At 40.5% G+C, this 13,309-nt stretch overlaps 1 protein-coding gene across 1 annotated transcript; it reads right to left on the bottom strand.

Annotated features, from left to right (window-relative positions):
- Window positions 1-969: 969 nt before the first annotated feature.
- sla1a (Src like adaptor 1a) lies at window positions 970-5,581 on the bottom strand. The gene is made up of 8 exons (XM_061741880.1): window positions 5,448-5,581; window positions 4,952-5,039; window positions 4,460-4,559; window positions 4,170-4,256; window positions 3,805-3,908; window positions 2,308-2,439; window positions 1,775-1,904; window positions 970-1,445 (listed from the first exon to the last, which is right to left on the bottom strand). The coding sequence occupies exons 1-8, from the start codon at window positions 5,448-5,450 to the stop codon at window positions 1,247-1,249; spliced, it is 843 nt and encodes a 280-aa protein (XP_061597864.1). The 5' UTR covers window positions 5,451-5,581; the 3' UTR covers window positions 970-1,246.
- Between the last annotated feature and the right edge of the window lie 7,728 nt (window positions 5,582-13,309).

A 13,309-nucleotide genomic window follows, 5' to 3' on the forward strand; every position in this document is an offset into this window, starting at 1 on the left:
GTGTTGCAAGATGTGTCTTTCCATCACCCAACTTCCTCAGAGATTCTGACTTCTGGCCTGCTCACATTTTCAACACCACACTTTAACGCATGCCTGGACGGGATTCAAATCCGCTTGACTGTGCCAGTGTTGCCAAACCACTGGCACAGACCTTGGATAAAAGCCAGAAGTGATAGACATGGAAATGGACATTGCCTGGATTGGTAGGGTAGTGGGTAGTTGGGGGACTGATGACAAATATTCTGCTGAAACAATGACTATTTATATACATTTATTTATAATTATGAATATTTAAGTCAACATTTATCAACAACACAAATAGTTTGAGAGACACCAATACTCATATGTACATTACCACTATCAACATGTAAAATATCAACCCAAGTCTACGATAACCACAGTGAGGCCAGACTGTTTTACGGCTCCGTGTGCAGCATCAGCAAGCCCAACGGTAGCTGCCCCATCATTCTTTAATCATTATGAAATCCTTTTCATAACTTGCATTACAAGTGAAATTTTGTGCAATTTAAATTATTGTTAAAATACTTCAAAGCGCTCACAATGAAAAACCCTTCCACCTTTAAAGGGGACCTATTATGGCATCTAATACCTATTTTAAACAGGCCTTGGATGTCTTAAAAACAACCTTTTGATTGTTTTTGCTAAATATATTAGAAATTCAGCCTCTGAGCCATGTCTTTATCTTCCCATTCTCTAACCTCATTATCTATGAGGGATTCTGAGTGGGCGGGGCTATGATAATGAGGCACTGTGCTGATTGGCTGCCTGAATGACGCCATACATCGCTACAAAAAAATGGCTGAAGCTCCGGCCGGCGGAGTAGTTGTTGTTGTTCCGGCCAGAGTTAGTTGTGGGCGCGGTTTCACGCATCGGAGGCCAACTGATGCAAATTGCATTTTGGTTACGTAACGAAAGGGAGCAGAATCTGAACGGCTCGTAGATCCACATCACACTGGATGGATCATCCGGGCGGCTGTACAGACACTGCAGAATTTAGTTGCTTTCCTCCTTCTCTGAGTTGGCAGGCTGAGGGGAGACCACTTTATACATGTTAAAGCAAGAAAAAACATGTTTTTCATAATAGGTCCCCTTTAAGATACTGTGATCGGTGTGTGTCAGTGCAGCAACAGTCAAGGTTGGGACATGTGGAGAATTTCTAGGAAAGTCTCCCTCCGCGGGCCTCCGCTTGAGCCTCATCCAGTCTTCTGGACTCCCCCTGCTGTCTCTACAAGGTGTCGTCATACTCGGCGTTTGCACGGGAGAACAAATACAGAGATCTACTCTTTTTCTTCCTGCGCTCCTGCCCACCATGCTCCTTCGTAGAGTCTTCATGTCCAGAGAAGGACAGGTAGGCTGCGATGCTGTTTCTGACTCCGTAGCTCACAATGTTCTCATTGTGGCTGTCTGTGCTGACCAGCTGTTTCCTGTAAAGAGTGGAGAGCAACTTGTAATGATCCACAACTTGCTTTCGTCTCTGGAAAAAGGTGCAAATAAACGTCAATGATCAAATCTTAAAGTGTGCACTGAACACAAAATTACAATTTTATGTTGTGTAGCTATTATTTAACCCACGTTTGGATTTGATTGTCGTCATGTCGTCCGATCGATCTCTAATTTTTTAATTGTATTTTTGTATTAATTTGCATTGCTTCAATTGGTCTTTTTGTCATTGCTAACCACCCTTTGTTGCTTAATTGTAACCATCCTAACACAAGAAAGCGTCTCAAATCTATTTTTTAGTCTTTTTCTATACCTGTCTACTTTCCTCCAGTCAAAGTTGCGCCGCATAACTACAGGTGGAGGTTCTGAACTTCCATCCGATGGCTCGGGTGTGCCCGATAGACAGGGACACGTTAGCATACAGCACAGCCCATCTGCAGAGTCTGAAAAAGAAAAGGGAAGCAAAGCCTCAAGTTTACAAACAAACAGACGCATAACAGCAATGAGGCATGATTTGCATTAAACACTTTGAACGCTTTACTGCTCAAGCAAACAAACAAACCAAAAAGGGTCGAAAAGCAAAACACCCTTTAACCATCCATATCAACACTTTATTTTAGCTGTTTCTGCATGAGTGATTATTATCAAGCTCACATATTGTAAAACATTTCCTGTTTGTTCCAAAAATGTTCTGTCAGTGCAGGAAATATATAAAAAGTTCAGAGTGATAAGGAGTGTTTCTATATGTGGAACATGAACATTTTTGAAACACACATGCTTGCCTACTGTGTTCGTCACTTCTTCCACTGTAATTACAATCAACATTTTTGAGCCGCATTTACCCACCAGAGTAATGGTTGACCAAATCTTCAAGGCACTGGAAAGTGAGGCCAGGAGAAATGTAGTACCAGCTGTTGTCCAGTCTGAAGATACGATAGTGCTTTATGATCCTGTGCTTCACTGAAAGTGAATACTGACCTAAGGATATGACATAACATTAATAACATGCTTATTACAGGCGTATTGCATCTTAATTATCTGTAAAAGTGAGTGAAAAACCTTCTTGCATCAACTGAAATTGACAAAATTACAGCTGTGAGGAATTAACACATCACATCAGTGGTCAGTTAACTCACCATGAAGACTGTTAGCACCAAACCCGTTGAGTTGGGAGAACACACTGAAGTCTGCTGAGTTGAGCTGAGCACAACAGTTCACTGCTATGGATATACAGGACTGTCTCAGAAAATTAGAATATTGTGATAAAGTCCTTTATTTTCTGTCATGCAAAAATGTCATACATTCTGGATTCATTACAAATCAACTGAAATATTGCAAGCCTTTTATTATTTTAATATTGCTGATCATGGTTTACAGCTTAAGAGACTCAAATATCCTATCTCAAAAAATTTGAATATATTCTGGGAATCTTAATCTTAAACTGTAAGTATAATCAGCAATATTAAAATAATAAAAGGCTTGCAATATTTCAGTTGATTTGTAATGAATCCAGAATGTATAACATTTTTGTTTTTTTAATTGCATTACAGAAAATAAAGAACTTTATCACAATATTCTAATTTTCTGAGACAGTCCTGTAGATGTTACGGGCAGATATGAGAAATAAAAAAAGCAAATTGCCCATGAAAAACTGTGCTTACAAATACGTAAAAAGGGGTTCATGTTGAAATTGGATATTTCTTTTCACCTTGGCCAGCAACCTTTTGACTTTGGCTTCTTTTAAAAAAAAAAAAAAAAAAAATCAACTCTTTTACATAGTTATATATTATCAATCTATTATGTTTGAGCTGTAATTATATTACTCTTCTCTGATTTTTTTCATTCATTTAATTTATTTGCTTTTCAAGAAATACATGTGAGCACATTAAATTGTATCCTCAGATATGTACTTCATATATTTGGCAGCGATAATAATTAAACATTAAACATTAAAAGGTTAAATAAATAAATGAAAAAAATGAAACCTTTCCTGTGTTTTACTATTAAATCTATACCCCCATAAAAAGCATTTTAAGAGGAAGCGAAGCTGAAAGCATGATGTGAACAGTATGTTGGCAGGAATTTCTGACTAATATGGTTGTTTTTCATATTTTCCCTCTGAATTCAAAGATGTATCACTACACTAGATTGCTGTGCTGAGCTCAGGTTAGCAGGCTGTCCTCTCCCAACTCACTTGGTTTGCTGCTGACGTCATGGTAAGTTCAGCCACTGCTGGTGTGTTACTTTAGCTCTTTCGTCCTGTTCATTTCTAGCTGACACAGCAAGACGTGTCCTGTATATGAGGAATTCATTGCTTATTCTCCAGTGAGCTCATGCCCCGACCTCTTTCTGCACCGCTTTCCCGCACCAGAAACGATCCCGCTCTGTTCCCAGGTAGGAGGAGCAGCTCTTCGGCCTTTTGCCTCCCCACTCCTTCAAACAGCCACCTGGCAGAACAGCAAAAAGAACACCGAGTCAAGGTTTACGTTGAAGTTTGCAACCTGCTGAACAAAAAGTCTCACACAGACTCAGAAAATGAACACACACAGCTCTGGTAAACAGCACGTAACTGATAACTCATGCAAACATTTCCACATACATCTTTTGACAAAGATCTCAGCAGTAAGAGAGCTTTGTTTCTTTTGTTACGTTGTTAGTTTTTAAGACACTTTTGATGCCAGAGTTGGAATATAAACAACTGTTCTTACCCATGGTAAACTTTTGCCACGTGGTTGTTGGGGATGTAGTTCTCCTTCCCCGTCTGAAGAGAGCGAACCTTCCACCAATAAGCCTCCCTGATCACCATAAACAAACAGAAAGGGGAATTAACGATCAACCCTTTGTTTAACCACTTCTCTATAGTGCAAAGTTAGAGCATCACTCTTATTCTTTTCGGTTTTTGTCTTTTTTTAGTTTAGTTCCTCATAACAGGCTTCATGACGGTTTTCGGTGTCTTAAATGTGTGTCGTGAATAAAGGTGACAAAGACATGATCCTACTGTGCAATGACTTGGAGCTTCTGCCCTATCCTGTAGATGGGCTCGCTGATTTCAGCAGAGGGGTAGTCCTGCAGCACCACCACCATGTCGCTGTCTGAATCTGCCGTCAGAGTCATAAACGCAGGATTTACAAACACAGATGCTGATGCGCAGAGGTCACAATTTCAACATAAATCCATGTTACAAAACCCAGACCTTTGTCGGAGATTACACTTAATTTGTTTGAATGATTTTGCTTGTCGTTTTGTTTTGGAGTCGTCTGGTTCTTATCTCATGTCACACTCAACGTATTGCAAAACATCATCACTGGATATATATATATATATATATATATATATATATATATATATATATATATATATATATATATATATATATATATATATATATATATATATATATATATATATATATATATATATATAACACAAATGTCCTCTGACATACTCTCCTGAATACTTTAATATTACTGATCCTACGCTCTTATCTTACCTTTTAGAGTGCCTTCAAGGTTTTCCTTGTTACTGGGACTCACACCTCGGATCATGTTCCCCATCCTCCAGAGGCGCCAGATTCCAGACTGAAGTCACACAAGACAAATAGTGTTGTTTTTAACTTTCATAGCATCTAATTTGTCCCTGTTTTCACACCGTGATGTTGACCGGTGAGTCATCATATCACAGTTCTTTACAGTTTGGGGAAGCTGTGGTTAGATGCTATCAGACCAATTTTCCATTGAGACACATAGTACAGAGTATTTTCAGCAGTTAGCAGTGAAATAGCTAGATTATCTATTGCAAAATCCTGTTCCTGAACACCCAAAATGCAGCTAGTCATGATTAATCAAAAATCCATTTATATAATAGCATTTCAACATGTCTTGTATTTGTGATCGAGAATAATGTACCACAGAGTTCAGTTTGGTTGTGTGGAGAAGTAGCTTTGCAGTCCGTACATGAAGAGTAGAACTTAAAAACAAGACTCTTACCATTAGACTTTGGAAGTTACTGCAGGTGGTAGCATTAAGTGTGGCGATGGAGGTGACGGCCCGAGAGGGTCGCGACAGCAGCACCGAGCCTGGTCCTAGAGACGCTGCATGATCTCAGGACATGTCAGAGTGTGATGACAGCCCTGCATCTGACTGCATACTCACTTCCTGTATTGAAATGAGGAAGAAGGAAGCCAAATGTGTTATTAAAACACCCTGTGAAACTGCAAGAACAGCGTGTCCAACAGTCCCCTCCACATTTTGATCAAGTGAAAGTCCAGTTTTAGCTTACTGCCTCTGATTAACAATAACAGTCCTGATAAAGTGGATATCGAGTTCAGAATGGATTACTATATATGAATGGGTTTTCACCAAAATGTTAAATGATTCCTATAACCAATTAAAGCTGTTTAATAATAATGAGTAAAAGCCATTAGGAGACTGGTAAGTTTGTGTGATGGAGCGTAACACTGTTGCCTCACAAAGTTCCTGGTTGAAATCCCTCCTGGGGCCTTGCTGTGAGGAGCTGCCGTTTCCTCTCAGCGCCTGGGAGTGTTTTCTCCGGGGGGACGGGAGGTCGGCCGTGCAATGCATGGCTGATGATACTCTTGTTTCCTTCTGTGTGTCACTTTGACCGACTGGTGACTCATCCCACCCCTGATGACAGCTGGGTATGGAACTGATGTAGGAAACCATTGGATCAATAAACCAGACATTAGTCACGAGCCCTAATTCTGTCAGTGTAGGAAAACCTCGGTAAACGATAAAACAGAACATGAATATGGGTAGCAATGAGTTTGCCAATGGTGGCGCATCGTTGTCATGGCAACTTCATGGGATCATGTTAAAAAGTGCAGATGTTTTCTTCCATGTGCCTGTTTCAACTGCATGCTGCTGGCAAATAGTTTAGTATCCAGTAATAATTATACATATTATTTAAGGCGCATTTCAGGGCCCTTAAAGGGGACCTAATATAAAAAACACGTTTTCTCTTGCTTTAACATATATAAAGTGGTCTCCCCTCAGCCTGCCAACTCAGAGAAGGAGGAAAGCAACCAAATTCTGCAGTGTCTGTGCAGCCGCCTGGATGAGCCATCCAGTGTGATGTGGATCTACGAGCCGTTCAGATTCTGCTCCCGTCGTTACGTAACCAAAATGCAATTTGCATCGGTTGGCCTCCGATGCGTGAAACTACGCCCACAACTAACTCCGCCGGCCGGAGCTTCCGCCATTTTTTCGTAGCGGTGTATCGCGTCATTCAGGCAGCCAATCAGCACAGAGCCTCATTATCATAGCCCCGCCCACTCAGAATCCCTCATAGAGAAGGAGGTTAGAGACTGGGAAGATAAAGACATGGTTTAGAGGCTGAATTTCTTTTGTTTTTTTTTTTTGGGCTCTAGTGGCCCTTTATTGGAGATGCAGACTGGAAAGGGGTAGAGAGAGAGATCGGGGATGACACGCAGCAAAGGTGCGCAGGCTGGGATTCGAACCTGCGACCGCTGCAGGAGGAGGACTGTAGCCTCAGTATATGAGCCGCTGCTTAACCCACTGCGCCACCGAGCGGCCCTAGAGGCTGAATTTCTAATTTATTTAGCAAAAACAATCAAAAGCTTGTTTTTAAGACATTCAAGGCCTGTTTAAAATAGGTATTAGATGCCATAATAGGTCCCCTTTAAGGTCACCTTTACAGTGCACACAAACATCGATTAAAAGAGCAAAAAAGGACAACAAAATAAATGCTGTAAAACCAGAAATAAAATGAGAAATCAGCAGTAGCCTAGAGGGAGAGAAATTAAAGTGAGTTTTAACCGGTGGGTTTTTAGATGGGATTGGAAAATAGATAGTGAGTTAATGTTCCTGATGTCGGGCGGGAGGGAGTTCTGAAGGCTCTCGACCCCACAGTGGACAGACGGGCACGGTGAGGCTGACGGAGGAGACTGACCCAGGAGTCCGGGAGTGTTGATGTGGAGGAGGCCCGAGAGGTACGGGTGGGGGACGAGGTTGTGGATGGCCTTGAAAGTGTGGAGCAGGGTTTTTTTCGAAGTCGATGCGAAATTTGACAGAAAGCCAGTGGAGTTGTTGGAAAACAGGAGCGATATGATTGATAGATGGAGTTCTGGAGACAATATGTGTGCCTGAGTTCTGGACCAGTTGGAGCTTCTGGATGGACTTGTGGGGGAGACCGAAGCGGAGGGAGTTGCAGTCGTCTAGGCGGGATGTGACAAGAGTGTGGACCAGGAAGTGAGGGACGGACGGAAGCGGTTAATATTGCAAAGATGGAAGTAGGCTGACCGGGTAACATTATTAATGCAGGTTACTGTCAAGGACAACAAACAGCCAGTAATTATTCTATTGATTTCAGAACAGGTGTCAAGTTTGTTCATCACTTCTCATCACTTCCTCAGTTTTGATGATAAATACACTGGTAAAAAACACTGGAGAATTTAAAAGAATAGGTTCTGACAATTTCAAATCACATCAGGAGACAAGTGTAAAATATTCTGCACATCTGTAACCAGATGCCCATCCATCCAAGCCCTAATTAACTCTGGGTTAGACTATCGCAACGCACTTTATGTTGGAGTCTCAAAATGCAAAATGCTGCTGCCTGTCTTTTAAAGGAGCTTGAGGCTCCTTTAAAGAAATGAGACTCTCTAGCGCCACCCTTCACCACGACGGCCGTTGGGGGTACTGCAGCCAACAGTGAAGCCGGCACGGGAGAACGGGGAGAACGCACATGCAGCGTCATGTGACGTCACATCCGCAGCCCAGCGCGGGAAATTCGGGACCGAATTGCAGCACATTTTGCAGCACACAGCCTGTTCAAGGCAAAGGAGAGATACACTAGAGGGCTCATTCTTTTGGGTTTGGAACGCTTCATCTGACATTATTACTAGAAAACTTAAAATGTATACAGATTTTTTTCATAAATCTTGCCACAATCCGGCCTCAAGCTCCTTTAACCAACACTAACAGACCCGTGCACATCACTGCTGTCCTTGACTCCCTTCATTGGCTTCCTGTCCTTTATAGAATTGATTTTAAACTTTTGATGTTTGTTTCTAAAGCTCTTAATTAAATACACCCTTGTATTTGTCTGAGCTTTTAACCGTCCGTAATCCCGGTAGAGCTCTAAGGTCAACTAATCAACTTTTGCTGGAAGTCCCGAGTTCAAAATATATAAACACTGGGGTGACTGAGCTTCTCCGTAGCCGCCCCCAGGCTCTGGAATAAGCTCCCCGCCAAGATGCGGCTGGTTTCTGACCTCAGCATCTTCAAATCAAGGTTATAAACCTACGTATTTAGAATGGCTTTTTTCACACAGTAGTGTGATGATGACACTTTTATCTTATTAGATTGTATTGTGTTTTTTTTTGTATTTATACTGTTCTTTCATTGTTTTTAATTGTTCTTGTTTATCATCCTTTTTATTTTATTGTAAAGCACTTTGGTTCACTGAAAGATTGCTGTAAAGTGCTGTATAAATAAAGTCTATTACATGAGTATGCAAAAGAAACCTCTAAAACCTCAAAAAATCCAGACGTTTCTGGTGCTTAGATGTTTGTGCACTCATAGTTAGTAAGACCGGCGCAGGAAGTGTCGTATGGGGACATGTAGTTGTATGTAATTGTATTAAAGTGTCACATCATATCTAAACTCTACTACGTAGGTTGTTTTTTTGTTTAGAAAGCTGTGGTTGGGTGGCTGGAAGCTAGTGTCATATGCCTGGCTTAACTGTTGTGGTTGTCAGAAAGGAAGGAAGTTGTCATTAGCTTAGATGAAAATAACTTTGCAGTCAACGCGCTGCTTTTGTGGTAACAACACTCCATTTTGTCTGCAGAACTCGCTGCATGTCCCGAGGTCGTTTTCAGAGCAGCATTTACTTGCGTTCCGCAATATCTTAGTCTGCCAACAACTCTGAGCTTTTGGTATGCAAGACGACCAGCTTCGTGTCGAGTGTAGGAGGCAAGTCTTTTATTGTTACAGTCTAAAATGTAGTCTTTCAAACAGGGGATGTCTAAATCTGACTGTAAGGTAAAAAGAAAGCACAAGGTTTCTAGCCAGTAATAATAATAATAATAAAAAGTGTGATATAATCACTTTATGATCACAGAAAAAAAGGGAAAGAAAAGGAAATACAGGAAAAAAAATTCCATATTTTTTTTAATAGAATGCATTTGAAGAATCTGGAAGATTTCCATCACATAAAGGGCAAGTAAGTGAGTCCGTTCACAATTTGTGACCATCTTATAGCAGTTTATAATCTTACACCTCAAACTAGATAATAAGATGAAGGATACAAAGCATATCCACAGTTCATGTTCCTTCGTCCTTTGGTCTATCATATGTTAAAACAGCAAGTATTTTGTGATTCAAAAAAGAAGGAAACGTTTGCTCATTTAAGACTTGAAAAAATCCCTAGTGAGAACGAGTGATGGCTCCGTTAGAGCCAACGTGATAAATGAACATCTCTCTTTACTAGGGAACATTTTCTTCCTCGCAGGATTTTATTTACCGTCTCTCTGCCAGGTCGACTTCAGCGACTTTTGAAGACATTACGAGCTGCCCATATTTAACTCCAATAACAATAATTAAACTTATACGGGTATAAGAAACTTATTCCCCAGTTAGTTCAGGCAATAAATCAAAACTTTCATCTGTAATTATTTTGACTGTAATTGGATAATGCAGGTGTTTATTTGCTAAAGAAAAAAAAGAGTAGATCTGTAATGACCGATGAGTTTTTTTTTTTTTTTTTTCATTTTCAAAACCGTGTAATCTGGAAATAGAAAAAGTAACACATCGTGGTTCAAAAACTCCACGTAAAAGTACTGCAGCAGGTGTTTGGAGGCGTTACATTCTCTGTAAAGGGCATATTACGCTGCTGGGAACTTTCCTGACTCGTATAACCGTTAAAGAGCTCAAAGATGATTGATGTCCCAGACCCGGTTTGAAACACATGTTGGGAGAAGTCGCGAGCTCTCGGTTTGAAGATATTACATTTTTTGTGAGCACCCTCTCTGGGTTATTCCGTCTTGCTCCGTCTCTTGTAAAGGCACAAACCGTCTGTGGCTGACTCTGGACACTTGCCAGAGGCTACTGTGGTGAAAGCTGGATGCCTTTGATCATTTTGAGGAGAAGTGACTTCCACACCCTCCATCTTGGTAAATTGCTGACTGTAAAGAATTCTCATAATAACTTCTTCTAGATAAAGACATATTTGTATGGCTGCACCCTCTCTCCCTATTGGATTGGGAGGAATATGTGTAATTTGTTCAAACGAACCCTTCCACGGTTCCGCTTTTCCTAAAAACAATAGATATGCCACATGCGCTGACATGCAGGGTTAGGCCCTATGTGGTTGTTGTGCTCTCTCATGGCAAAAAACAGTCTCTAAATGCAGAAGCAAGGGGGATCCCACTGGACTGACAACCACAAAGCTTATGGGATTGTTTCTGCAGATTTTCCTTGTCATATTTTTGTCCACACAGTTTATAGATTTGAATCTCTTGGAGTCAAAACACCCTTATAAAATTATTTAAATGCTTTAACCTGATTACAGTATGTGGTTCACGTATACGTCTGGAACTTTGCATCCGTTAAATCGTCTACAAGTATCGGATGTCTCTCATCCATTAATGCATGCTTCTGAGCATTAATGCGCCTTGGAATAATCGGTGAAGAATTGCAACAGCTGTGTTATTCGTATCTGCTTATTTCATGATTTTTTAATTGCTATAATGACAGTGTATATTTTATCCCAGAACCCACTTCAGCAGAATAATTTGGGTTACATTATAGAACAAAATAGCTTGAGGAAATCTGAGACTGTACTATTTACTAACCAGGCCAACCAATGCTACAGAGTTTGCGAAGAGAGAGGCGGCGCAGAACCACAGAGAAACCGTACAGTGGCGACATTGTGATGCCTCCTGGCAGAGACGCGCAACCAAAATTCCCCAGTGAAACAACAACAGTAACTTGTAGACCTGAAAAATTTTTCCAGACCTGAAGGATTCATTCCAGTCTGCTGCAATAAATGAAACCTGACTTAATGGCTTAGGAAAGTATTACTCATAAGAATTACATCACTGACATTGCTGTGAGCAGCAATCACCATTAAAAACATCCAGCTCTGGGCCATATGATGCCACTTCAGTGGTCGTAGTTACAAGAACTATAAATACCTTGGCAGAATAACCAACATGAAAACGCTTTCAGTCAAGAATAACACAAGTGTTGTTCTTACACAAGAACTTGTTAATGCAATCTAATAATCATATCCATTTAAATGTGATTCCCAGTCAGCAATAACTATAAACATTCTTACAGCTGATATCTAACAGTAATTGTTTTTGCTGGAGACTGCCACCCCCTTTCTGGGTTTTAGTTTTCTTCCTATGTAGCAGGGACTTGCAATACATGAGTTTTCAAGCCTGCTAGCGACACGTGCTCCAAATCAAACCTGTATTTGTCGGCTGCAACTTCAAATCAAGCGCTGCTCATTTCTGCTTAAGACATTTCTGCTTAAGACACAAAGACGATATGGAGAGGCTTTTAAAATGAAACACTGAGAGGAAATACTGTGCAAGGTTGGTTTGTCAAGTCGAGTCAAAGTTAATTTATAAACCACATTCAAGACATCAAGTTCACCAAAGTGCTATACAAATTGCACAGATAAACGATGTTTAAAGATATAAAGCTGAGAATGATGTTAGCTCTGTTTCTCAGTCTGGACCCGCGGGAACCTCCAGGAGGAACCGATCTGTGGACCTCGTAGAGACATTACCAAGACAGACCAAATAAAGACCAAGACTAGTTTAGCTCAAGACTGAGACCAAAAAATAACTTAGTTATTTCATCATCTTGTGTGAGTTGTAAAACATAAGCACCATACTGGGTTCAGCTGCTTAATTTACATATGAGGTTGTATTCAACTGCAGCACAATAAAACCGACAGTGGATGTCTTATGTGTGAACTCACTATAAATGTTTTCATCAATCAGCTGAGATCAAATATTTGTGGCGACTGCACTACCGCTATTTCTACACTATTTGAGGATTGACTTGAGTGCTTTTAAGGATTGACACGACTACTAACTAGTCCCAAAGTCATCTAACAAAATAACAAGCCTCCAACACCACCTTTTACCTCAGAAATGTATGAATGAATAGTAAATGTTACTGATTTAAATTGTACTTAATTTGTAGATGAAACATGAATTTTAAATATTAAAGATACACACAATTATCGACTTAAAATTGCATTATTTACCATAATAGGAACCAAATTACACTGTATATCAGCATCACTGCAATGGAATAGACATAATGCTTAATCAAAGTTGATGTGCCCCCCTCGCCTCCATTAAACATATTTTCACAAAATTTGCATACTGTAGAATGCTTCTTCTTTTTATTTGTGTGGGAAAATAACTCCTTGTGGTCCATAAAACCAAACCTGACCACTGACGAATTCGCCGACTTTTGCGTCTTCATCCATGGATTCGTGACTGGGACTAGAGGGCGGACGGGGGGAGTGAGGGCGGGAGAGGACGAGAGCCAATGCTTGGTACCACTTGAAGGGGGGCGTACAACAAGTCTAGGACCTTGGTGCTCTCGCTGGAGTGACCCCAACTTATGGCGACAAATTAATAACCACGTTAATGATGCAACATGCTAACATGAATTCATTTCCTTTTGTGGCCATCAGAACAGCTCATCCAATAAGTAGGTTTTTTTTTCATTTTTTTATTTGCTACCGTGAGCCTCTAAAACATCGCATCTAACACCAATATCATAACATTTGCAGCGCTTTGCTGACCTGACTTAGATATTGGATAAGCATCTATGGCTAGCAG

The sequence above is a fragment of the Cololabis saira genome, chromosome 15 (assembly GCF_033807715.1).
Source record: "Cololabis saira isolate AMF1-May2022 chromosome 15, fColSai1.1, whole genome shotgun sequence".
Lineage (NCBI taxonomy): Eukaryota > Metazoa > Chordata > Actinopteri > Beloniformes > Belonidae > Cololabis > Cololabis saira.